We start from the raw sequence: 27451 nt of genomic DNA, 5'->3' as shown, positions 1-27451 counted from the left end.
TGTTTTAAGCCACTGACTTTGTGGTGGTTTGTTGCAGCAGCAACAGGAAACTAATACGGTGAGTTATCAGCACGAGTGTGAATGAACAAAGGAATGAGCGAATGCAGAGTCTAACACCACCCTCATCTTAAAAGATGAAAAAGCAAAGGTCCAGAGAGGACACGGGTAAGATTGGTAGCCCTCAGTTGTTTGATGAGGCAAAAGTTGGGAAAGTGCCTGAAATGTCCAAGAGGTTGCCCAAAGCTCAGATCTCAAACCTACCTCTGACCCCGGCCTTTGTCCTATTCAAACTACTCCATTACCTGCCCACCCCCAGGATAAAGTCCAAGCTCCTTGGCCTGGCATTCACAGCCCTTCAGGCTAGCCCTGTCCTAAAGAACTTTCTACAGTGATGGAAATGTTCTCTATCTGCGCTGTCCAATACAGTAGTCACGAGCACTTGAAATGTGTGGCCACTGTGACTGATGAAGTTTTTGTTTAATTTCATTTTAATTCATTTAAATTGAAATAACCACCTGTGTCTAGTGGCTACCACACTGCACAGCAAAGCTGCAAGGACTGTGTCCACCTTTTCAGCTCAATCTGCCCCCAAAGCCTCTTCACCAAAGGCAGCAATGCTCTTCCGACTGCCTCGGCCTAGTCCCCACTTCCCGGACTTTGCCCACGCCGTGGCCCCTGCTGAGGGCACTGTCCCATTCTCTGCCCTGATTCCTTAACACTTGCTCAGTTCCCTTCTTAAATGTGGAAGCTTGAAGGGGGTCCACGATTGGGTGGCTTGATTAAAACCCCCCTTCATCCCATTCTTCTAAATTGGGTGACAAAACCACGCTGGTGATTTTATACAGCTACTTCTGAAGACCCTGGAGAAAAGCTGATACCCCTGGCCTGTGGGCACTGAGACTTCAAGAGAGTGGCCTTCCTCATGAGCATCCAGGCCTCCAGCCTATGACCCACAGAGGGACAACCAAGACAGAGGAACGACTCAGAGGGTCAGAACAAGTTGAGGGGCAGCACTGAGGGTCAAATTCCCAATTCCCTGCCAACTCCCATTTTTGCCAGAGATGAGGGGCCAGGGAGAAGAGACAGAGAGTTCCTTCCCTACCAGATCTCTGACAGATGGCCTGTCACTCTTCCCCAGACCCCAGACAGGAGCCTGAAGGCAGCCCAGAGACCTGGCCCTCACAGAGAGGAAGCAAAAACCAAACATAAGACAGAAAGCTGGAAGCCTCTTAGAGTTTTGGAAGACTCCTGAGTAGAAAAGGCGGCTGCTCCAAACTATGCCATCTTTATTAAACTCATCTCTGCGTGCGTGTGAGTGTGTGTGTGTGCACACGCAAGTATACGTGCATGAGCACATACTTCAAGCCTGGGGCACCACCCCATAGAGCTGGTGGGGAAGTAACTTCTGCTTCTCGTTGCAACTGTAGATCCATCGGGGACGGACGAACGCCAGGGAGGGGTTGTCCATCAGGGCCTGCAGGATGCGGTGGGGGTCCATATGGGAATGTGGTGGGGGGACGAAGGGGATGCAAAACTGGGTTGGAGTCTCCCTTTTTCCCTGTCCCTCTGGGACTCACCTCCTCAAAGCTGGGATCCCACTCCTGTGCTGTGATCACAAACTGGACCCGGTCGCTCATATAGTCCTCGAGCTCCCTGGCGGGGGGAGGGAAGAGGCAGAGGAATCAGTGTCCCCTGTCTTGACATCCTACTCCCCAACCATTCTCAGTGGCTGTCCTCTCACTATCCCCACCTACACCCCCTCTAGGCTGCCTGTGAGCCTCCGTTCTCCCATGTCGCTCTTGCCACATGACAACGGCTCCCACAGCAGCTAATCCTCATGACGGCCCTTTCAGAAGCGGGGTGAGGATCCTCACTTTAGAGAGGAGGAAACCAAGCAGAAGCAGTGCATCCGGGGCCGCCCAGCACAGTGGGCAGGGCTGGCACTTGGACCTGACAACCTGTGCCTACCTGCTGCGTATGTCCCTTCTCCACTCTCCCGATGGCCTCCTTTCCCACAACCCCCACCCCTCCCACCAGGTCCCTGAGTCCTCCCCTGGGCCCATCACCCATTCCCGACTCCCACCCCCTGAAGACTGACCCATTGAAGGCTGTGACATATCGGATGAGCTTCCGCCGCTCGTCCCCAGGGAACTCCCCGTACAGGAAGAAGTGCTTGCCCTGGAAGAAGTCTGCGGGACAGAAAGTGCCAGAGGCCGGAGTGAGGTGCCTGGAGTTCCAAGGCACCAGCCAGGAGAGGGCTGTTCACACACAGGCGGGAGTTGATGGTGAGCAGTAGTTCCCGGACCAGTGGCCCATCAGAGCCTTCTGGGGAGGTCTGTTTGTCTACATTGACCGTAGAGGACACAAATATCATCATCATCATTATTATTATTGCAATGTGCTTCTGACAGATGGGCTGGAGCCACTTGATAAGCCTGGCTAGGGCTGGAAACTCCAGCACCTGCCACCTCTTCACCTTTGCTCTCACTCCCGTTCACCAGGGCCTTTATTGCTCTGACCTCCCAGAGGGCTCGTCTTTCCATTTTAAAGTGACTTTCCAGGCCCTCATTCCTGGCTTTGGATGATCAAAGCACTTTCCTGCCCATCACCCACGAGGAACAGGGTGGAAACAGCTCTTCCAGTGGCCCCAACCTCACCTCCGAGCAGACCCTCCCGCCTTTCTTCTGCTCCCTCCACTCTCAAAGACACTCTCACTCCCATGCCCTCCCACAACCCCCTGCAGAGTTTTCTCATTTCCTTTCTTTCTTATTCTTTTACATTGGAAATGCAAATACACAGACACACACAGACACAGACACACACACACACACACACACACACACACACGTGCAGACAGCATCTGTGTCCCGGCTGATGACTAATGTTAAAGTGAACACCGGTGAGCCCCCCACCGAGGTCCCGACGGAGAGCAGTGCCCATGCCATCTGGAGTGCCCGCCTCACCCTGGACCAGCAGAACTGACCCTGGCTGGGGGAGAGGCACTGGCACGAGGCAGGGCCACTCACAGCTGTATGGAACACCAAAGAGGGTCACACCTGGCACTGGACTACGGGGGCATGGTCAGAGAAAGAAATCAGGAAGGGACAAAAAGGGAAAAACAGAGATGATGAAGGGAAGAGGAGCAAGCCTGGAATGTGGAAGTGGCCAAAGCAGGGAGCAGGTAGGTGACGAAGGGAGACAAGTCATGGGGACAGCAGGGATCCCATGGGGCAAGTCACAACTGAGGGCAAAATCCCACGCCAGCAGGGATGGAAGGATTTCCGACCTGGGAGCTCGGGAACTGGCAGGTCGGGAGATGCTGGATGATCCTCATTGTCTGTGTTTTCATCCGTGGAGCCTGCGTACGGGTCCTCGCCATTCTCCCCCTGGCCAGGGGGCTGCCTTTGTTCCCTCTGCTGGGCTACCCTAGGGGAGCCGAGAGGAGTAAGGGGTGAGCATGCAGAGCAGCCCCTGCACCCAAGGCTGGGCCGCCCTAACCCAGCCCCAACCCTACCTCCTCAGCTCATCCTCAGTGTCCCCAGAATCTTCTGCTCCATTATCCTGTCCTTCTGCAAGTAGAGACTCAGTCAACGCAAGTCACTGCCTTGTCTTCTGGGAAGACCAGTAACCCTCCCTTCCAGTATGGCACCTGGGCACAGATCCAGCATCGCAACCTGCACCTCAGCTGCCCCCAAGATCCAGTTATCCCGACCCCAGCCGCCACCTCCTTCTGCTCCATCTGTCGGGGATCCAGTCTCTACCTCCATCAGACCCACAGTCCAGGCTTTGAGCCTCTTCCCCCTCTAGCCATGGGAGTCGAGGCCCCAGCCCCTCCTCCCTCAGACCCAGGGGTCCAGCCCCAGCCCCTCCTCCCTCAGACCCAGGGGTCCAGGCCCAGCCCCTCCTCCCTCACATCCAGGGGTCCAGCCCCAGCCCCTCCTCCCTCAGACCCGGGGGTCCGGCCCCAGCCCCTCCTCCCTCAGACCCAGGGGTCCGGCCCCAGCCCTCCTCCCTCAGACTCTGACCTGCCTTCTCCCCCTCCGTGTCGGTATCTTCCTGGGGCATGGGTGAGGCTGCTTTGGTCTCTTCCAGGGTCGGGGGCTTCTGGGGTGAGCTGGGTCCCGCTGTCTGAGGGGGCTTGGTTTTGGCCTGGGGGCGCTGAGGAGGGAGGGTCAGTCAGTGAGGAGAGCAAGGGGGTGTGGGTGAGTGGGGGTGGTGACTGCAGAAGGCAGGAGTGAAGAGTTTGGGGTACCACAGCAGACCCATATCATCCCCCCAATACCCTCCCCAATGCAGGCGGGGGCATCGGACCTTTCGGGGAAGCTTGGGGGCTTCATCCCCGCTGCTGCCGCTGTGGGAGCCCTCCTCATCCTCACTGCTCGAGCCTGGCCCTGCCATGAGGTACCTAGTGGAGGAATCAGGCCTCAGATAAATAGGATACCGAGTCCTCCGAGGAGCTGGGGAGGGTATTCAGGAAGCAAGAGCCACTGGAGTTTACTAAATACGCACTCAGGGTGCGAATCATGGTCTCTCCCCCAGCCTGCCCCGCTACCAGCTCAGGAAGGCCCTGCTGAACCCCAGCCAGCCCAGCCCCCCACACTGGAGACCTAAGCACACCCCCTCTCCCTTCCTTCTTGGGGAAGAAATGTCCCATTTCAGAAAGGAACGAAAAATCAGAAACAACTTTCCCCTTTGAGAATCAAAGGCAGTTTCTCATTAGGAGAATGCCTGACCAATTAAGAGAATATGCTCAAAAGCAAACACATTTTACAGACTCCCACACTGTATTCATGGTTCTTTAAGCCACTGACAGTCCAGGAAAGGAACTTTCCTAGCTCTATTCATATCAGCGGCAGCTAACACTTACTTGGGACTTCCTGCGAGCCAGGCACTGTTATATGCACTTGACAAACACTGAATCATTGAGTCCTGAGGTCAGTGCTACTTTTAGCCCCATTTTACAGGTGAGGAAATTAAGGCACAGAAAGATTAATTTGCCCCAAACCACAGGGCAAAGCACTCAGCAGAAGCAGATGGATGTGTTGGGTTTACTTTCCTGAGGTGCAGGCATTAAGACCCTTCTGCACGGCCAGGTGCGGTGGTTCACGCCTGTAATCCTAGCATTCTGGGAGGCCGAGGCGGGCGGATTGTTTGGGCTCAGGAGTTCGAAACCAGCCTGAGCAAGGGCGAGACCCTGTCTCTACTAAAAGTAGAAAGAAATTATATGGACAGCTAAAAATATATATAGGAAAAATTAGCCGGGCATGGTGACGCATGCGTGTAGTCCCAGCTACTCGGGAGGCTGAGGCAGAAGGATCGCTTGAGCTCAGGAGTTTGAGGTTGCTGTGAGCTAGGCTGATGCCACGGCACTCTAGCCTGGGCAACAGAGCGAGAGTCTGTCTCAAAAAAAAAAAAAAAAAAAGACCCTGCTGCATGTGATTTGGTTGTTTCAAAGCTGGTGAAACACTTCAGGTAAGTCACACTCATTGTAAAATGGTAGCTCTTGGGAAGTTCAGAGGATTTAAAGTGTAGCAGTTGATTAAGAGTCAATGGTTGTGATCCTTAAGCATTAAAAATAAATTTTAATTTAAAAAAAAAAAACAGCATGGGCACAGTGGCTGCCCACATCTATAATCCCAACACTTCGGGAGGCTGAAGCAGGAGGATTGCTTGAGGTCAGGAGTTTGAGATCAGTCTGGGCAACATAGCGAGACCCCATCTCTACAAAAAAATTTAAAAATTAGCCGGGTGTGGCAGTGCACACCTATAGCCCCAGCTACTCTGGAGGCTGAGGCAGGAGGATCACTTGAGCCCAGGAGTTTAAGGTTGCAGTGAGCTGTGATCGTGCCAATGCACTTCAGCCTGGATGACAGAGCAAGACCCCATCTCTTTAAAAAAAAAAAAAAAAAGTCAATGGTAGCTTTACTAAACTTTTTCTTCAAGGTGCTTTGTGGTCAAAGTTTTTTTTTAAAACTCAATCTGTTCTTTCTCTGAAGCAGGTTAGAGGAAAAAAGAAAATAAACCCTCAATTTGTGATTATAGTAGAAGAGCCATCTCCCTGGGGTCTTCCCTCTTATAGCTGAATTTTTAAAATATAAAATGCTTCCTGAATTTTTTTTTGTTAAAACCCAGTTGCAAATCCAATGCTGTTTGTCTTATTCTGTTTTCTTCCATGGTCTCCTTGAGCTCTCCCAGGCAGATAATAAACCAAATCTGGTTTATTCTGCCCTGAATATATCCCAAATCCGTCCCTTCTTTCCACCTCCAAGGCCCCAGACTGCCCTGGGGTCCCCACCTGCAGACTCCTCCCCTTGATACTCCGCCTCTCCCAAAAGGGCCTGCCCCTGCCCCCCAACCTTCCGTGGCTCCCCTCACTCACACAGGAGGCCCTTGGAGCCAGATGGCTTTCAGAATTTTGAATTTTTCAGATTCTAGAGAGGTAAATGGCAGGCATATAGATTATCACATGACACCTCCAGTACAGTCTGGGGAGTTCCCATAATCAGACCCTTTAGTATTTCAGTGGTAAATACCATGACACACTAAGGGGATAAACAAAGTCCATAAATAGCTGATCGTGCAGCCAAATGTTTGTGCTAAACCTAGAAAAGAACTTCCAGCTTCAAGGTGTCTGGAGTCCTGAACAGATGAAGGCCTGTGGAACTGGACAGAGCCCAGAGCGTTGGCCAGGCACTAGAAGTCCTTTCTGAGCTGGCCCCACACGCCTCGAAGCCTCACTTTCCCCCCAGTGTAGATCATCTCTCAAACACTCCAGGTGCAGCTGGGTGTGACTTCGGAGCACACTCAGGCCATGGAGCTCCACTCAGATCTCTCCTCTCGCCCACAGGCCTCAGATCTGATCCTGCCCCGCCCTGGCTCAAAAGCCTTCCACGGCTCCTACGGCCCCAGCTTCATTTTCCTGCCACTTCCTGGTTCCCACTGTAAGATCAGCTCTACCTGCAACTCCTCGGGGCAAAAACCAGGCTGCCCTGTCCTGTCTCCTCCACCCAGCATGCTCTCTGGCTGTTCAGCCTGGCAAACCTATTCTCGTCCTCGAAGAGCCCTCGATCACTGTGGGACTCCCCTTGGGCCTTCTACCACACTGTTATAACGAGTCTGATGCCCTCATCAGAGTCAGGGGCATTCAAGGGCAGGGCTGAACGTCAGCCCAGCCTGGCACCGAGCAGAGGCTTCCAGGACTCGCTCTGAATGACTGTGAAAGGGCCCCAATGCTTGTTCTCCAGCCCTGGGCCTTCATAACTGCTTTTCCTCCAGCCCTCAATGTCCTTTTCCTTCTCCAATAAGCAGACTTCACAGAGCCCTCTGTGACCCTCCCAGGCAAGTCCTCCCTCCCTCATCTGGAGTCCCCCAGCCTCTGCCCTCCTCTCAGGAGCCCACTGACTCTGGGCTGGGACCACCTATGCTCTCCGCCAAAAGGCTCCAGCCTGCTTTCTCCCCAGATCCCTGGCATTGTCCAGCACAGGAGAAGCAGAAGGGCTGGGGTGTGTGTGAGCACGAGTGTGTGTCGCACATGTGTGTGCAGGGAGGTCTCACCTACGGGAGGGCAGCCGCCGCCGCATCCGGTGACAGTCCAGCACCCATTCCTTACGCACAATGCGGCCTCCGAGGCCTAGGACCTGGCTGTACTTGGGGGTGTTGGCAAAGGCACAGCTGGTGGGAGGCAGAATTGGGGGGTGTCAGTTAGATGTGATCTGAAGGGCAAAGGGGAAAGAGAGAGACAGGGAGATAGAGAGAGAGGGAGAAAGATGAGGAAGAGACAATGAGATCAATATGGGAGGAACAGAAAAAGAGGAAGAAGACTGAGGGAGATGCAGAAACCAGAGAGAAACAGACATAGAGGCTAGAGGCTAAGAGAGACAAGGGGAGAGAGAGAGAGGGAGAACGAGCACAACATAAAGGACGCAGACAGAGGGTGCTAAGGATGCTCACTGCTGCTATGTTGGTTATTGTTTCTGTACCTTTTCAATGGACAGAGCTAGCAAATAAACGTTTTTTTGTACATCAAAAAAAAAAAAAGGATGCAGATAGAAAGCACGATGGAGACAGAGGGAGATGGGGTAGAAATGGCAGGAGGCGTGGAGAGGAGGACGGCACAGGCCTACATGAGGTGCGTGCTGTCCGGGGTCCAGTCTGGCCGATACTTGGCCCCCAGCTCTAGGGCCTTGTCCCGGAGCTCTGAGCGGAAGGGGTTCTGGAAGCCACTCAGCACCACCACCACACCCTGAAGGATCTTCCCCAGCTCCTGCGGGCCAGCTCGGTGTCCTCTGGGCTCAGTGTCTTCTCCCCGAGGTTTCCCTGGCATTGCCCCCTGTGCTGGGGCAGGGACTGGGGCTGTGGCTGTGGCTGTGGTATGGGTGGGAACCGGGACTGGGGGAGCCAAAGAATAGACAGTCAGCACCACTGGGGCTAAATGTCCAGCCCCTCCTCCCTCAGACCCAGGGGTCCGGCCCCGGCCCCTCCTCCCTCAGACCCAGGGGTCCGGCCCCGGCCCCTCCTCCCTCAGACCCAAGGGGTCCGGCCCCGGCCCCTCCTCCCTCCGGACCCAAGGGGTCCGGCCCCGGCCCCTCCCCCCTTCGGACCCAGGGGTCCAGGCCCCCAGCCCCTCCTCCCTCGGACCCAGGGGTCCGGCCCCAGCCCCTCCCCCCTTCGGACCCAGGGGTCCAGGCCCCCAGCCCCTCCTCCCTCGGACCCAGGGGTCCAGGCCCCCAGCCCCTCCTCCCTCGGACCCGGGGGTCCGGCCCCAGCCCCTCCCCCCTTCGGACCCAGGGGTCCAGGCCCCCAGCCCCTCCTCCCTCGGACCCAGGGGTCCAGGCCCCCAGCCCCTCCTCCCTCGGACCCAGGGGTCCGGCCCCAGCCCCTCCCCCCCTTCGGACCCAGGGGTCCAGGCCCCCAGCCCCTCCTCCCTCGGACCCAGGGGTCCGGCCCCAGCCCCTCCTCCCTCGGACCCAGGGGTCCGGCCCCAGCCCCTCCTCCCTCGGACCCAGGGGTCCAGGCCCCCAGCCCCTCCTCCCTCGGACCCAGGGGTCCGGCCCCAGCCCCTCCTCCCTCGGACCCAGGGGTCCGGCCCCAGCCCCTCCTCCCTCAGACCCAGGGGTCCACGCCCCCAGCCCCTCATCCCCTAAGACAAGAGTACAGGCCCCTGTGGAGATAAGGGATCTAGATTGCTCACATTTGGGTCTCTTGACGGCAGGCGTTAAGAGCTGGGCTGATGGTTTGCTGGGGGTCTTCCTTTCTTCTTGGTTCAAATCCAACTTCCTCTTCCCTTTGGGAGACTCCTGAGGCTGAGAGGGTGGGGATGGGTTGAGGCCTCCAGCTTCTCTCCTCCTCCACCCACCAAAGTGTGATGATCTCACCTTGGAGGTGCCGCCTACTGCCCTGGAGACTGGAGAGGTTGAGCAGGCGGCACTAGAGGCCTGGAGTGTAGCAGCTGCATAGCTGGGCCCTGCTGGGTCACTGGCTGTGGCTACAAAGGGAGAAAGTGGGTCCAGGATGAGAGGGCTGGGCCCTGAGTCCCTTCCACTCCTATCTATGAGACTGTTATTCCCAAACCCAGGAGTCCAGGCCTCCAGCCCCTCTTCCCTCAGACCCAGGAGTCTGGTCTCAACCTTCTACTCACTCAGGACTCAGGTTTTCCACACTCACCCGGGGACGTCTTGTTGATCCGGCTGAAGAAGAGAGCCCCTGGCCTCAGGGAGCTGGCGCTCTCGTCCTCCTCCTTCACACGGAACTGGCCAAGCTTGGTCACTGTCACCTTCTAAGGTCCCGCAAGGTCAGTGCCATGGGTGGGCTGCTGGCAGGGGCGGGGTGAACAGGCAAGGAGAAGGCTCTGGGGGGTGGCGGGTAGATCTTACCTGGGCTGGGGCCTCTGCGTCATCTTTGTCTGGGGGGCTGTGGAACCGCACAAAACTCAGGCCATAGGGGGAGTCCTGGAAAAGGAGGGGAGGGAGTTAGGGCCCCAAGACCCTTTCACTTAGCGAAGCCCCTTTCTGGCTCTTTCCCTCCCATGGACACCCATGTCTCAGGAGGTGTCCTGATGATGACTATAATAACTAGCTGTCATTGCTGAGCCCTAACTCTGAGTCAGGCTCGGCTTGAAGCCCTTTACACACGTTAGCTGCTCTAGCCTCATTGCAACTGGGTTGTCCACACAAACCTACTCCCCATGCCCAAACTCCTGCCTATGGAATGGGGGTGGGGAGTGCTGAGTGCCTCTTCCAGGACACAGAAATGCTCCAGCCTCTTCCCCCCACTTCCAGCTGGACCCAGAAAATGGGAGAAGCTTGGGTCCCTGGATGGCCTCATGAAGAGAAGCCAGTTGACAGGTTAAACAGCCCCCAGGACAGTTACATGGGCAGGAAGTGTACCTCTATTGTGTGGCACCAACAGATACTCATGTCTCACTGTTACCACAGTGTTTCATCCCTTCGCCTACAGCAACCCAATGAGGATCAGGAAACAGAGGCCCAGAAAGGGTAAGTCACTTAACTAAGATCACACAGCTGAAAAGTGGTATAGCCAGGATTTCAACCCAGTGGTCAGAACCCAAATCTAATGACTTTAACTACTAGGCCCACTCTACTAGACCACTTCTCTAACAAGTCACCTGCCCCCTCCTGCAATTCCCTCTGACACGCGACAGTTCACCCTTCCTAGATCCCCTCCAGGACATGAAGCTTCTCATTATGGGGAGGATCCCAAACCCATTTCAGGGAACACAGGGACCCGGCCTCCATATAATCCCATGGGGACACCAGCTGTCTACTCCTTCTAGCCCTCTGGGACTCAATATTGGCCCTTCAGTTCCCTCCTTGTCCAGGACCAAGTACTGTGCACCCCAGGACCCACCCTCGGTACCTTGCTGTAGGGCTGGCTGCAAACAATTTTGACCCGGTCCCATCGCTTCTCAGCTGCTGCCCGGACCAACTTGTCAGGCCCAAACATGCGAACTCGGTTGGGGTTTGAGCCACTGCGGCTCTCAGAAGGCGACATGAAAGATGAGGTGACTAGAAGGACCTGGGTGAGAGAAAGCACCGTGAATGAGAACCAGCGCAGGCTTTAGATGTCACCTTCTAGGGGCTGGGGCAGAGTGCAGAGGGCCCATGTAGGGACAGGGAGTCACCAGAATCCAGCTCAGGCCTGGACGTCTCTAGACCCTTCCTCTGTTGGGGCCTCCAGTCAGTCCTGCCCTGACACAGGTCCCAGAAGGATCTTTCTAACCTCCGTTTCTGAACAATCCTTCTCAAATTCTTCCACGCATCTCCCATATTTGGCAATATGGGGGGCTGCGTGTCCTAAGGAACTTTCGTAGCAGAGAATATTCAGTGACTGGCACAATATTCAGGCACCTTTTGGAAATGCACGGGTGAGTCAGCAGAAAGGTAAAAGGAATTATTGGAGGCCAGAAATGAGAGGACAGAACCCGAAGATGCAAGGGAGCTGTGCTAATTATTGCTTCTCTGCTCAAACCCACCCTCTACACACAGCTCTGTGATCCCGGCCTGGACTTGGCAACCTGCAATTTTGCTTTGCTGGCTGCTCCTTATCAGGCTCTGCCAACAGGGGGAGCCAGAGAGAGGCTGCAAGGCTGCTGGGCGGAGAAGGACCTGCGGCTGCTTGTGCATTTTTAGATCCCATGAGCACCAGCCCAGGGACGCTTCTGCTTGTCAGTGGTTCCTCCTCGCAGCAGCAGATGAATCCAGTTTGCAGGTCCCAACACCTGCAGCTCTGGCCTCCTCCGGCCCTTCTCCTGGTGCAAGAGCAACACCCCCTCAAGGTTTGAGTTTCAGCTCCTGGAGCTTCTAACACCTACTTCCAACAACTCCAACCGCTTTCCTTTGTTCTCCCAGTAGTAGCTGCTCCCTGCTGTTGCTTCTTAGTCATACCTCAGTCTTCTAGTGACACCTAGTCACTAGTTCTTTACATTAAATTCTCTCTGTTAAGATAACTTGTGTTGGTTTATCCCTTGGTGTGGGGCACACAGCCCTCCCACTCTTTTCCAAAATGCCTGGTCAATTTTGACTATCATTTATTCTTTCATCATACCATCAATATCTTCATTTATTTCTTTGAACTATTAAACATACTTTTAAGATATTATATGTCTTTTAATTTCAATATATGCAGCCTTTGTGCAGATAAGTTTACAGTTTGCAGTGTCTGCTGACCCTAAGTCAGGGCAGCTTGTGTTCTCATGGGGGGTGTACGTGTGTATTTTTAATCACTAACTTCTGTAGTTCGGGAATTGTCTGAGGGCCTGTTGTGAAGCTCCTTCCTCCAAAGAGGATTCGCCCTGCCATCAGGCAGTGCTGTGGACACAGGGCCACTTAATATTTTCAGCTTGGTCTCTTTTCTAACTGACATATTGTGAAATTTGTTTTGTTTTTTGTTTTTTTTTTGAGATAGAGTCTTACTCTGTCACCCGGGCTAGAGTGCTGAGGCATCAGCCTAGCTCACAGCAACCTCAAACTCCTGAGCTCAAGCAATCCTCCTGCCTCAGCCTCCTGAGTAGCTGGGATTACAGGCACGCACCACAACACCTGGCTCATATTGTAAAATTTGTAAAATTAGAAAATAAAGCCTTTTGCTGAGAAAAATGCAGAATATAATTAGCTACATGTCTCTTTGTGCCCAGCTGATTGTGAAAAGGAAATGACAAAGAAAATTAAACAGAAGGAAAGCTATCTCCCTGGCCTTGACTAGACTTGCTTATAAATGCCTGATTTTGAGCTAACAGGGAAGCTGAATTTATCATCGAGTAACTAACATGAAGGGGTAGGGCAAACAGTGACTGGCAGCTGCCATCCACACTAAGAGGAAGATTTCTCCTGAATATACTCCCCTCCCATTCATTGTAAAGAGAAAACAACTCTAGCTGGGTGCGGTGGTTTCAGGCCTATAATCCCAGAGATTGGGATTTGGAAGGCTGAGGCAGGAGGATCACTTGAGGCCAGGAGTTCAAGACCAGCCTGAGCAACAAAGCAAGACCCCATCTATGAATGAATGAATGAATGAATGAATGATTGAATAAATAAATAAGAGAGAGAGAGAGAGAGAATGACTCTGATTGTCAGACTTATTGTCTAAGCTTCTGGAATTAAACCTTTAATCTCTAGTCTGCGTTAACTTCAAAAGCTTATGAATCTCCTTTATAGAATTCAAAGAATGATTCGTAGGTGACATCAGCATTGACCGTCCCCACTCTGCCCTTTTTCCTTTTCCTTCTTGGTTCTTCCAGTTATATCTAGTTTCTGCCTGGAAACCAAACTATGAGCCCCAGACCCTTTAATTCAGTCTTAGCTAGAAGTTGTAACAGAAACCTGAGACTCCAGCAGAAGTTTAATTTAAAACCTTGAAAGAATGGGAGACTGTTGGCATAGGTGGTTTTAGACCTTAAAAAGATAAAACCCTCACCAACATAGGTTAATTTTAGGTGTCGACTTGATTGAGGGATGTCTGCACAGCTGGTGAAGCACTGTTTCTGGGTGTGTCTGTGAGAGTGTTTCCAGAGGAGACTGATGTGTGAGAGTCAGTGCACTAAGTAGGAAAGATCTGCCCTCAATGTGGTCGGCACCATCTAATCAGCTGGGGGCCTGGATGGAACAAAAGGTAAAAGAAGGGTGAATTTTCTCCTTTCTAGAGCAGGAAGCCTGTCTCCTGAACTTGGACATCAGAACTCCAGGTTCTTTGGCTTTGGACTCTGGGACTTGCACCAGAGGCCTCAGACTGAGAGTTACACCATTTCCTTGGTTTATGAGCTTTCCAACGTGGACGGAACCATGCTACCAGCTTCTCTGGTTCTCAGCTTGCAGATGGCCTATCATGGGACTTCCCAGCCTCCATAATCATGTGAGTCAATTCCCCCAATAAATCCTCCCTTATATATCTATATCTGTGTCCTATTCATTCTGTCTTTCTGGAGAACCTTGACTAATATGCCTAGCCATTGCATCTTGCTAGATAGACAAGCAAAGGCAAAACAATTCACATAACAGATATGATAAAATTTTAGCTAAAAATGCATTTACTCTTTTTTTGCCATTATATAGTAGAATTCTGACCTAAATACATTCACCAAGAGGAGCAGAGAACTTTTTCATAATAGTCCCAAAGACTGTTGACTTACCTAACCTTGAGAAAAAAAAATGTTTGTTATAGGGAAATTTACACGTTAAAGTGTACCTTGTAGAACAAAGAAAGCACCTGATAAAAGTCAATACACATTCATGAAAAAAAGCTCTCAACAAACTGAAAAACAACTTCCTCAACCGGACAAAGGATATCTATAAAAAACAAACAACCATCATATTTAATTGTGAAAGACTCAACACTTTCCCCCTAAGATCGGGAACAAGGCAAGGATGTCTGCTCTCACCAGTTCCATTCAACACTGAACTAGAGGTAGTCAGTGTGACGAGGTGAGAAAAAGAAAAAAAAAAAACTGTTTTTTCACAGATGATATGATTGTCTATGCAGAAAATCCCAAGGAATCTACACAAACTATAAAGATTAATAGGTGAATTTAGCAAGGACACAAGAGGTCAAAAGTAAGTGAACTTAGCAAGGCCACAAGATACAAAGTCAATATATAAAAATTAATTGTATATTGCATGAAAAGAACACAATGTCACTTCTGTGGTATTCTGGCCAAAAGTGTGTAACCTAAATTTAAATTTAATCACAAGGAAACATCAGACTGTACAGTAAGTGATATTTGACAAAGATGACTGACCTCTGCTCTTTAAAAATGTCAATGGCACAAAAAACAAAGAAAGTCACAAGAACTGTTGCCAGTGAAAGGAAACCAAGAAGATGTGACAAGTCAATGCAATGCATGATTCTGAATTTTCTTTTGCTATAAAGAACATTATTGGGACAATGACGGAGATCAGGTGATGTAGTATTACATCAATGTTAATTTTCTGATTTTGGTAATTATACTAAAGTAAAGAAAGAAAATTTCTTTGCTTTTAGGAAATACCAACTGCAGTTTGCAGGAATAAAGGGGCATCATCTGTACAACTCACTCTTAGTTCAGAAAAAAGTATATACAAATCTGTGAATTTCGGGGAATCCGAGTGAAGAGCGTATGTACTATTTCTATAATTTTTCTGTAGGTCTAAAATAAAGGAATAAAGACGTTGACAAGCTGGTTTTATAATTTATATGAAAATAAATGTAAAAGATCTAGAATAGCCCAGAGAATCTCAAAGAAGACTAATGTTAGAAGCCCAACACAACCTAGTTTTGTTTTTTTTTTTTTTTTTTTTTTTGAGACAGGGTCTCACTCTGTTGCCCGGGCTAGAGTGAGTGCCGTGGCGTCAGCCTAGCTCACAGCAACCTCAAACTCCTGGGCTCAAGCGATCCTCCTGCCTCAGCCTCTCGAGTAGCTGGGACTACAGGCATGCACTACTATGCCTGGCTAATTTTTTCTATATATATTTTTAGCTGTCCATATAATTTCTTTCTATTTTTAGTAGAGACGGGGTCTTGCTCTTGCTCAGGCTGGTCTCAAACTCCTGAGCTCAAACAATCCGCCCGCCTCGGCTTCCCAGAGTGCTAGGATTACAGGCGTGAGCCACTCACCGTGCCCGGCCACACCTTAGTTTTAATATATGCTTTTACTACTGAGACATAAAGATCACCTACAGAGCTGGGTGTGGTGGCTCACACCAGTAATCCCAGCAACTTGGCAAGCTGAAGCAGGAGGATCACTTGAGGCCAGGAGTTCAAGACCAGCCTGGGCAACACAGTGAGATCCTACCTCTAAAAATTTTTTTTAAAAATCAGCCAGGCATGGTGGTACACACCTGTAGTCCCAGCTACTTGGGAGGCTGAGGTAGGAGGATCACTTGAACCCAAGAATTCAAGGCTGCAGTGAGCTATGATCAAGCCACTGTACTCCGGCTTGGGTGACAGAGTGAGATCCCATCTCTAAAAATATAAAAATAAAATAAATAAGACAGTGTGGTATTGGCATAAAGAAAAACACACATATCAATGGAACAGAAAAGAGTACAGAAATAAACCCACACAAATGGTCAAAAAAGAGCCAAAACAATTCAATTGAAAAAAGGAAGTCTTCTTCTAAAAAAGTATTTTCAGCAAACATACAAAAAAGATACATAAAAAAATGAACCTTGTCTCTTGCCTCACATGATACACAAAAATTCATTTGAGATGGAATCAAGATCTAAATGTAAAAGCTAAAAATATAAGCCTTCTAGAAGGTAACATAAGAGACAGTGATAGGCAGACTAATGGCCCCTCAAAGATGACCCCATCCTAATCCTTGGACCTATAATGTGGCAAAAGGCACTTTGCAGATGTGGTGATGTTGAGGATTTTGAGATGGGGGAGATTACCCGGGATTATCCGGGTGGGCCCAGTGTCATTGAAAGGGTCTTTATAAGAAAGGAGACAAGAGAGTGAGAGTTGGAGAAGTGACGCTGGAAGCAGATGTTAGAGCAGCAGCAGTGCTGGCTTCGATGAAGGAAGGGGCATGAGCCCAGGAGGGCAGGTGTCCTCTACAGGCTGCAATAGACAAGGAAACGAGTTCTCCCCGACAGCCTCCCAGAGGAATGCAGCTCTGCCCGCACCTGGGTATTAGCACAGTGAGAGTGATTTCAGACTACTGACCTCCAGAACCGTCAGATCATAAATTTGTGTGACAAGCTGTGACGCAAACTCAGTCTCTTCCCTGATGTGAGAAGTTTACTACCCTGCGTCTGTCCTTTGTGCCCTCTGTACGCTGGGCGATCCTCCAAAGGGGCGATCCTCCAAAGGGCAGCGGATCAGTAGGTGTGACTTCCCTCCCTCCACCTCCTGCCCCGCCAGAGGCCCTGAGGGAAAGAGCGATGGGGGCGGGTGGGCCAGAGGGCACCACAGGGTCTGTGTCACCGCCCTGCTTACCTCATAGTCTTGCTCCCCGGTGCCCCCGGCCGAGCTGCCCACCAGCACCTCCACGAAGGCCGAGCCGTCGTTCCCAATATCCACGCTGTGTATCTGCTCTTCCTTCTCCAGCTGCGGGCAGAGAGAAAGGCCACTGTCAGTGCCTGCTCTGCCTTGGGCTCACTGTGGGACCCGAGGATAACCCCCATCTGGGCCACCATGTCCCTTGAAATGTCAACTCTGTGACAGTGGGAACCGGAGCTGAGTGGTGCCACTGTGTCCCCTGCACGCAGTAGAGGGCATGGCACAGTGCAAGAGCTTGAAAAAGATACATTGAATGAAAGCGCACACCCCCACCCTATTTCCTTGACTCTCCACACTCCTCCAGACTGGCCGATCACAGGCCGCCATGGCGCTCTCCTTGGTAGCATTTGCCAGGGTTAGAACTTTATTCGAATCACCATGCACATTAACAGCACATGCCATCCCCTACCCGCATGTGCAAAGGACTCTGTGGAAGCTCCCTGAGGGCAGGGCTTTGTCCGTTTTTGCTCATCACTGATTCTTGGGTTTGAGTCCCAGCTCTGCGGCACACTAGCTGAATGGCCTAAGTTTTCTCATCTGTAAAATGGGGATGATCATCAGGATCATGCACATAAATAATGGCCACAGGACACGGCATGCAGTAGGCCCTTAACCGCTGTCAATCAGGAGGCATTATTAGTTGATGCTCGATAATTACTTGTTGAAAGAAGAAAAGGGCTATCTGTAGGAGGGCTTCACTCAAAGAATCTGCCATTCCTGTCTGACAGTTGAAGACACAGAAAGCTGTGCGGGCGTGGGAGGCAGTCAGGAACAGTTGAGGCAAGTGTCCTGCCTTCCAGTTTGGGGCTCTTTTACTAGGATTCTAGAATGACAACTTATTACAACCGTCAAAGGTACCTAGTCCACCACTCTACACTGCCCTCCCCAGTCCCTGGGACGATCGTATGCTCCGATCTGCTCTGTCACTTCCCAGTCGGGAGGTCACCAAGACATCGCCTGCGCACTACTACACACAGGAACATCGCTGTATGAGAGGCAGGCACCTGGACTTGGGGTGAGCCAGGCCTGGGCTCAAATCCAGCCCTGCCATTTCCAAGCTGTGCAACCCTAGGTGACATAACCAATGTCTCTGAATGGCAGTTTCCTTGGATGCAAAAGAGGAGGGTTGTTATAACTTTCCTTCTGAAGGGAGATGACAGAATAACTACAGTTGCAGCCAACATCTGAGTGCTCACGAAGTGACAGACTCGTACTCTTCTCCTCGCAACAGCTCTGCCAGGCAGGTGCTATAATTATCTCCATTTTACACATGAGCAAATGGAGGAAGGAAGTGATTATGTAACTTCACAGCTGGTGGGTGGCAAAGCCAGACCCAGGCAGATGGCTAGAGTCCTGCGGGCTGCTCCGCCACGACACTGGAGAAAGGTGGCGCACAGGGTAGGGCCTTCCCGGGGCTGAGGCCAGCTGGCCTCCTGCTGACTCCCGCCTCTGCTGTGTTCCCAGCCATGGGCCCTGGGCGGTGCAGCGCTGCTTAGGCACGCAAGCCGCCCGTCTCACTGCTCTGCCTCCTGCCACACTCGGTCACTCTCCTCAGCCACATCGGCCTCCCTTCTGTGCCAACCACAGGCTGGCTCCTACCTCAGGGCCTTTACACCTGTTGTCCCCTCTGCCTGGGCTACTCTTCCCCCAAACCCTCCTGTGGTTGACTTGCCACCTTCCATCACTTGGGTCTCTGTTCAGATGTCATCTCTTCAGACCCAACAAAGGAGCCTCCCTCACTGCCTAGGAGCCACACTCTATCCCCTAACCCAGCTTTATTTTTCTTCATACCACCACCTGCTATTACATATTTGTTTTTTAGTTTGTATTGGTCTTTTTTTTTTTTTTTAGACACAGGGTCTTACTTTGTCACCCAGACTGGAGTGCAGTGCCATAATCATAGTTCACTGCACCTTGAACTCCTGGGCTCAAGTGATCCTCCTGCCTCAGCCTCCCCAGTAGCTGGGTCTACAGGTGTGCGCCACTGTGCCCAGCTTTGTGTGTTATTTGTGTAGCGTCTGTCTCCCCCACTAGACTTTTAAGCTCCATAGGGACAGAGACAATGTCTGAGTTGTTGCCTGTTGTGTTCCCAATGCCAAGAACAGTGTCTGGTCCTTCCCAGTTTTGCTGATTTCCTGCTGTGTGATTCTAGAGCAAATGGCTTCATTTCACCCCTTGTGCCTGTTTCCTAACCCGTAAAATGGGGACAGTAACAACCTCAATCTCATAAAATTATTGTGAAGATTCAAATGAGTGATACATGCAAAGTCCCTGGAGTAGTGCCAGGCACAGAGCACACACTCTATAAATGTCAGCTGCTGTCACTATTATCACAGTGGGTCTTCAATATACTCCTGATGAGGCAGATGGATGGACAGACAGAAAGACCCCAACAACCATTTGCCCAAGGAATAAATACAACCTCAGTAGTAACTCCAGCTCTGTCCTCTCTCACCAAGGGGCCCTGTTGAGTCACTTCTCTGTTCCCTGCCTCAGTGTCCCACTAGTCACAAAGGGGTCATCAAGGCTGTCATTTTTGGATTCTGTGTGCCAGGGGCTTGGTATATTCATTTCCTATCACTCTTGTAACAAATCATCACAAACTTAATGGCTAAAAACAACACAAATATATTATCTTACAGATCTGGAGGTCAGAAGTCTGAAATTGCGTCTTACTGGGCTAACATCCAGCTGTGGGCAGGGCTATACTGGAGGCTCTAGGGGAGAATCGTCTCCTTGTCTGTTCAGCTTCTAGAGGCTGCCTGCCGTCCTGGGCTCGTGGCCTCTTCCTCGTCTTCAAAGCCAACGACAGTATCACTCTGACCTCTGCTCCCGCCTTCACATTCTCTGCCTCTGGCCCTCTCGCCTCTCTCTTTCTTTCGTTTATAAGACTCTAGTGATTACCTGAGGTCCCCTGGATAGTCCAGGGCACTCTCCCCATCTCAGGATCCGTAACTTGATCAAACCTGCAAAGTCCCTTTTGCCACTAAAGTACGATACTCACAGGTTCTGGGTACTGGGATATAGACATCTTTTGGGGGCCACTGTTATGTCCACCACACTTAGTTAAGCTCTTCCTGACCGAGGCATCACTGAATCCTCAAAACTATTTTAAGTAGAAGGGTCTGTTACTACTCCAGTTTTATAGACAGGGAAACTGAGCCTCAGGCAGGTTAAATCAACAGCTTTCATGTCACACAAGGTAATAACTAGCAGGGCAATTTGGACCCAACTGCCTGTCTGCAAAGCACTGTCTAATGCCAGCGTTTCTTCTCAACTCCTCTCCTCCAATCCCTGAGGTAAAATCCAACATCTTCGCCTCTCCCACAATAGAAAGCACAGGTCTTACATCTCCTACGATGTAGATATTTGCATTTTAAATGAATGACTCTTATTGCATATAAAACTACTTCTACTTTAAATACACACATGCACTCCTTGGTATTCTTCATAAATAAAAAAACAGATTTCTGATAAAAATGTTTTATACATGGAGACAACCCAAATGTCTATCATTTGATGAATGGACAAACATTGTATAGTATATTAATGGAATATTTATTCAGCTATAAAAAACAAGGAAGTACCAATACATGCTACAACATAGATGAACCTCGAAAACATCATGCAACGTGTAACAAGACAGACACAAAATACCACATATACATTTATATGTCCAGAATAGGCAAATCTATAGAGATGGAAAGTAGATCAGTGTTGCCCAGGGCAACCAGTGGAGGGGAATAGGAAGTGACTGCTGAATGGTTATGTGGTTTCTTTTGGGGGTTATAAAAATATTCTGAATTAGAGAGCAGAGACAGTGGAAGAACATTGTCAATATGCTAAAAACCACTGAAATGTACACTTTAAATAGTGAAAGCCTGGGTGCAGTGGTTCATGCCTGTAATCTCAGCGCTTTGGGAGGCCAAGGCAGGAGAATCACTTGAGCCCAGGAGTCTGAGACCAGCCTGGGCAACATAGTGAGATTCCATTTCTACAAAAAATTTCAAAAATTAGCCAGGTGTGGTGGATCACGTCTGTAGTTTCAGCTTCTGGGGAGGGTGAGGCAAGAGGATCGCTTGAGCCCAGGAGTTTAAGGCTGCCGTGAGCTATGATCGTGCCACTGCACTCCAGCCCGGGTGGCAGAGGAGACCCTGTCTCAAATGAATCGATGAATAAATAAATAAATAAATAAATTAGTTAGCATGGTGAATTTTACATTATCTGAATTTTATCTCAAAAAAACCAAAACAAAACCCTGAGTGCTCAGTAAGTGTCAGCTGTTAGGATAAAGGCACAAGACGACTGTCATCTGTGGCCCAGCTTTGTGTACATGCACCTTTCTCAAGAAGACCCAGTTCATGATGTGAACTGTTCATGAAACAAATGGGGCACAGAAGGGCGAGGTTCCTGAGATATCCTATTTAAAACTTATTCCAAATCCATGAAATGCAATGCTATGCATCACTTAAAAGAATAAGATAGAACTTTATGCAGTGTGAATCTCCAAAAGACACCATTATTTGAAGAAAGAAAAAAAAAGCAAGGGGACAACAGTGTCTAAACTATGAAGTTTAAAAAGGGAAGGAGGAGGTAGATACACCAGGGCTGTCCTGGAAGTATCCAGCCATTGTATCCATGTAGCCATTGTGTCCATGGCTGGGTGCTTTCTGGACAGCCCTCGTATATGCTTGTATGTGTACACAATGACCCAGGAAGGCCACCCAAAAAACTGCTAAGAGTGGTTGTCTCAGGAGAGAAGAACTAAGGAGCAGGAGTTGGGGGATGGAGGATAGACAGGTGGAAGAGAGAGTTTCATCTCAGTGTGTGCCCTTTTACACCTTTTGAATGTTGTGCCATACGAATATAATATCCACTTGAAAAGTAAAGTTAATAAAACCCCAGTGGTTATCTCGACACAATGGAATACTGTAGGAAATGAGAAGGAACCATCTACAGCTACACCCAGCAACATGGAACAAACATAAGGCTGAACAAGAGAAGCCAGACACAAAAAAAGTATACACTGCATGATTCCATCTACATATAATTCAAAACCAGGCACCTACAGTATTCTGAACCAGAGGCCATAATGGCTTTTCTTAAACTCTAGAATATAGGAAAACAAAAGGAGATTCTGATGAAGTTGTTCAACATGGAGTCAGAGTGTTCATCGAAAAGAAAGCACAGCTAACACTTTTAGGAACACAGATGGACTATGTTGAAGACAAATTATCCGGTGAGTTTGTGTTCAATAACCTAAACATCAAAGGAACTTGTGGCTGGGGGGGGAAGCCTTAATATCTGAAACTTCAGCACTCCTCTGGCTGCAAGCTCCAGGAACACTCACAGATGCCTTGGGGGTTACTGAAGAAATCATGTGACTGTCACCTGCTTAATGTGTGGCTGCCTTGTAAGGAAAATAAAATGATGCATTTTGGAAAAAAAAATGGTAAAAAAAATTTAAAACACCAGAATGGAAAATCGAGTGATTAGAAAACCACTAAAACAACAACAGAACATGTCCCCTTGCTGTTGAACGTTTCTTCTAAAGAACGCACCTCTGGTGATGCACAGGAATTACATCTGGACCACGTCCCAGCCATCCCCTCTGGCCTAGGGGTGGTTGGCATAGAGGTTGGAATTCCCTGCCAACAGGTGATGGGTTGGTGACAAAGCCTCCTGTGGCTACAGTAAACAAAAAAGGTGTGTGGGGTTGTCACAAGCCCTGTGTGGTAATATCTAGATGTTGCATAATGTTTGAAGGAGAAAATGCAGGGTAGTAGAATAACTCACAGATAAGCCTACTGTCTTGATGCCCAGAAACTTTTCTGCCTTACCAGTCACTTCAAAAGAACCAAAATGAGCATTCAGTGAATTCAGTTACCCCGCATATTGGCAATCGCCACACGTAATCAGACGTTCCAAAGGGTCTCTGATGTGGGCTCAGTTAACAACTGCTGCAGTGCTGGTCTCCCTGCTTCTGCACTTGGCCCCTGCAGTTTGTTCTCCACATGGAACCAGCGGGATCCCGTGAAGACCTAAGTTGGATTGTGTCCCTCTGCTCAGAGCCCTCCAGTGGCTCCTGTCTCACCCAGTGTAAAAGGTTAAGGACTTATGATGGCTTTCCAGGCCCTAAGTGTTTTAGGGGACTTACACCCCCACTCTCCTACTTCTCTCTCCCTAGCTAACTCCACCCCAGCCACACTGACCTCCCTGATGTTCCTCCAACTACTTCAGAGTCTTTATCTTTTCCCCAGATACATGCGTAGCTCATTTTGTTCAAATGTCACCTTCTCAGGGAGGCCTTCTCTGACCCTCCCATTTAAATAAAAACCTCTTGCCACTGCCCTGTCGTACCTGAGGGACTCCATTGCTCTCCACTCCTACCCCTACACCCATTTTTTTTTTTTTTTTTTGAGACAAGAGTCTCACTCTCTTGCCTCGGCTACAGTGCAGTGGCATCATCATAGCTCACTGCAACCTCAGACTCCTGGGCTCAAGCGATCCCCCTGCCTCAGCCTCCAGAGTAGCTGGGACTACAGGCGTGTGTGCGACACCATGTCCAGCTAGTTTTTCTATTTTTTGTAAAGATGGGGTCTCGCTCTTGCTCAGGCTGGTCTCAAACTCCTGACCCCAAGTGATCCTCCCACCTTGGCCTCCCAGAGTGCTAGGATTACAGGCGTGAGCCACTGCACCTGGCCCCCTATTCCCCTCAATAGTTTGATTTCCTCCATAGCACTCATCATCTGATATATGTTTTACTTATCGATGTGTCAGTCTTTCCCTACTAACATGAATGCTCCACATGACTGAACATTTGTCTTGTGCTGTACACTGCTATATAGGCCCAGTACCTAAAACAGTGCTTGGCTTATAGAAGGCACTTAATAAATACTTGCTGAATGAAGGAAAGAATGAATAAATGAACGAACAAACAAATCCATCATCTGCTCCCAAGTCTGCAGGTCCTATCCCTGTGCTGACGTCTATACCTGTCTCTAGCTCCATGTCTAATCCCTAACTGTCGGGGTCACGAGGGATGGCACCCCTTGGATGTCCCAAATTTACATCAAACCTAGACATTGCAACTGAAACGAAAGCTGCTCCTTCTATGTGTGTCCCATTTTGTCGACAGCTGCATACTCCCTCAGTCTCTCTCAGGCCAGAGATCCTGTGCCTCACCACTCTGGCTCCCTCATCCCCCATGTCCTATCTCTTCTGTATCCAGTCTCTTTGTTCCCACAGCAACTGGGGTAACAGGACCGAAGGTGGCTTCCCTGGGGTCACCTGATCATAGGAGAGCCCAGCAGAATCATCACCCAGTAATAAATATGAATCCCTCCCTTTACACAAACACCTACATGTTGACAGAGCACTTTTGTAGACATTATGTCAGTGAATTTTCGCAACAACCCTGGGCTTAGATGTCATTATTCCAATGGACAGATGAGAAAACAGGTTTAGAGAAATGAAACAATTTGCCTGAGGTCACAGAGCAAGGAGGAGAGCTGGGGACTCGAATGCAGGTCCCAAGACTAAACTGTCAGCAAACTGTATTTCCCACAGTTTACAAGATTGGCTGTCAGGCAAGTTGCATAACTTCTTTGGGCCTCAGTTTCCTCATCTGTAAAATGGGGATGAAAACAGAATCTAGATCATGGGGTTTTTATGAGGATTCAATGAGTTAATCCATGTGAGGTGTACACAGTGCTGACTGCCAGGTTGTAATGTTGAATAATATTACCTCTCGCTATTATTCTTATGTTAGAGATTTAGGAGACGCTTAAAATCCTAAAATCATTACAAAAATTTTGTGAGTCATGTATTTTTCCTGGCAACAGAATTCTTAGCTTCTCTCTAATTATCAAAAGGCTCTGTGACCCAAAACTTTTTCAAAACCACTGAGCATGAGAACAAGAATATGTCCACTATCAAACACAATCATGTAAGCCTTGCTTCCCCAACATCCCTCCCCCAAAACCCCTACATTCAGAACTAAGGAAACGTGGCCAAAATCAAGAAAGCCACTATGACGAAGTGGTTAAGAGCACCAACACTCCATTGTGGGCTCAAGTCTTAGCACTGTTATTTATTAGGAGTGACAATGGCCCTTACATCACATCACTCTTGTGAAGAGCAAGATTATGCAGGTAAAACACCCAGGCCACCACCTGGCAAGGAGCAGATGCTTAAAACGCATTTAGCTCTCTTCTCCCACCAGTTTCTTGTCCCTGACAGGAACAGCCTGTTTGGAATTCTATGATCTTTCCTGTTTGTCTCCCTCCAAATTCACAGGGCTGTGGTTCGGATTTCGTGACAGCATGTGCAGTATGCACTCAGAACCCGGCCAGCATTCCAGAATGGCAGCTTACACTGGCCACTTATTTACCTTCCCTACACTTCAGTTTCCCCCTCTTTAAAACGCAGTTCATTGGCTTAGATGACCTTCCAGGACATCTTCCAGCCCTGAGCCCACTGACTTTAGGAGGCAGGATACACGGCAATGATTCACTCCGTTCCATTCGAGGAAACTAGGACCCAGAAAGCAGAAGCAACCTACGCGGGCGGCGCACTGATTCCTGTGGTCAACCTAGACCTGGTCCTTCTTGGGTCTCCCTTCTACTCTGCTGAGGGGCGCAGGGATTATGCTGCCCATTTTCCAGGGAAGGAAGCCGAGGCCCAGAAGGGAAGGCGACTCAACCCACCGCCAGATGGCTCAGGAGCAGAATCTGGACCTTGGGACCCCAAGCTCCTAGTAAAGAGGTAGGGGTGGGACAGGATCACCTGTAGGACCACAGAGATGGTCTTCTCGCCTGCCTTGGCTGCCCGCCATTTTCGGTAAGTGTCTGCCTTGAGAAGGTTTTCTGCACAGTGGGTCTGGAAACAAGAGTGGGAAAGGAGAATTAGGGCACAGAGATGAGAGTTAGGCCTCCAGCTCTCAGATTAGTTCGAGACCTCCCAAGCCCTCTGCGATTCCCCGGATTTAAACTCCCCCGTCAATCCAACTCCATTCTGCCTTAAATTTCCCCCACGACACCCCCTGGAAGTTCACCTATGGGCTCTCCAAGGAAGCTCCCCTATTCCTCCTTTTCTCTCCGAAGTTCCGCAGACACTGAAAGTTCCCTAATTCTACATGTCTCCCAGAATTCACTTTTAGCCTCCTGGAAATCCCCCCGTGACCCTCCTCAGACTTCCACGAAGAACCCCAAAAGTTCTTTTAGAGCTACTCTCATTAATTCCCTTATGTCTTCTGACCTCCCCCACGCCGGTCCCTCACCGAGTCCTGGCTGCTGCAGGACACGACGTGGCGGAGGCGGATCTCCGGCATGTCAACGTCCTGGGCTCCTCCTGGCCAGGAAGATGAGGAAGGGTCCGGGTTTGGGGGGCGGAGAGGAGGTGCTCCCAGCGCGGGCTTAAGTGCGCAAGCGCGCGAGGCTCGGGCCTTTCAAACGACGGCGCGCCGGCGCTCGCGTCGACACCGCGCAAGCCCAGTCTAGCCTCTCCGTGAAAGGGGGGGCGGGCTGTGTTCCCTAGCAACGAGCTTTCTCTCCAGCCCCGCCTCTCTCTGGCTCCACCACTCTCTAGCCCCTCCTACTGATGACGTCCACACCCTGCTTTCTGGGCGCCTAGCAACAGGAGCGGCCTCCGGGATTGGCGGCTAGAAGGAATTCGCTATTCTCATTGGACGAGGCAGTCACCGCCCAAACTGAAACCTAGAAAGCAGGAGAACTGCAAACCTGAATGAATTTTTTCACTGGAAGTCTGGATCCCACCGCAGCAGTGGCAGTTATCTCCCCCACTGGCTCCTGGGGCTACACTCTTCCCCATCTCCCCCTACACCTCCCTAACACACAGAAAACATCTCAGATCTCACTCAGCCTTATGCCTGAGGCCAAGAGAGAGTGAGTCAAGGTCCTAAATAAAACACAAAGCATGCATTCAAACCACACAGTCACACAGACACCCAGCCTAGAGTGCGTCCATAAATACCTCAGTTTCCCAATATATGACCTGTGGGCATCTGTCTCCTACCACGCCTGCCTCTGGCCGCTGACAGGCACCCGTCTGTTCAGTTCCCTCGAGACCAGGGGTGCAACCTTGGGCGGGTCTGAGCTGGAGACAGCGCAAACACAGAAGAAGGAGTGTGAGCCAAGCACGTGAAAGAGAAGGGGAGGGAGACGAGGCGCGCAGCCCCCGCAAGACAAGCCTGGACATGCTGGGCGCTCCCAGGTGGGGGCCCACCCACGCTGGGTGCCTCCTTGGGAAGAGAGAGAAGGAGCGGAGATCCCAGTCCTTGCAGCTGCTCTGCACCTGCAGGGAATCAAGTGCCCCAATTCTGACCTTGGTCTCCCAACAAACAACAACAAAAGAGAAAAAGAAAAAAATGGGTAGTGGAAAGGTGAGAAAATAAGAAAATAGGGAAGTGACCTTCTGGGTCCTGATGGAAGAGAGGGCT

The 27451-nt window shown here is 50.3% G+C and overlaps 1 protein-coding gene across 2 annotated transcripts; it reads right to left on the bottom strand.

Moving 5' to 3' along the window:
- Positions 1 to 1269: 1269 nt before the first annotated feature.
- XRCC1 (X-ray repair cross complementing 1) lies at positions 1270 to 26510 on the bottom strand. Of its 2 annotated transcripts, XM_045531549.1 has the most exons (17): positions 26273 to 26447; positions 25780 to 25872; positions 16930 to 17040; positions 10876 to 11034; positions 9873 to 9947; positions 9664 to 9775; positions 9375 to 9484; positions 9191 to 9302; positions 8124 to 8388; positions 7555 to 7671; positions 4312 to 4405; positions 4026 to 4158; positions 3515 to 3569; positions 3287 to 3426; positions 2099 to 2189; positions 1578 to 1653; positions 1270 to 1474 (listed from the first exon to the last, which is right to left on the bottom strand). In XM_045531549.1, exons 1-17 carry the CDS (start codon positions 26321 to 26323, stop codon positions 1361 to 1363), a joined length of 1908 nt encoding a protein of 635 aa, XP_045387505.1. In that variant the 5' UTR covers positions 26324 to 26447; the 3' UTR covers positions 1270 to 1360. The 2 variants fall into 2 exon arrangements, with proteins under 2 accessions (XP_045387505.1, XP_045387504.1); XM_045531548.1 differs by having other exon boundaries at positions 9191 to 9484; positions 26273 to 26510.
- Positions 26511 to 27451: the final 941 nt, after the last annotated feature.

The sequence above is a fragment of the Lemur catta genome, chromosome 19, assembly GCF_020740605.2.
Source record: "Lemur catta isolate mLemCat1 chromosome 19, mLemCat1.pri, whole genome shotgun sequence".
NCBI classification, from domain to species: domain Eukaryota; kingdom Metazoa; phylum Chordata; class Mammalia; order Primates; family Lemuridae; genus Lemur; species Lemur catta.
Note: the sequence above shows the minus strand (reverse complement) of the source record. Positions and strands in the feature narration are given on the sequence as shown.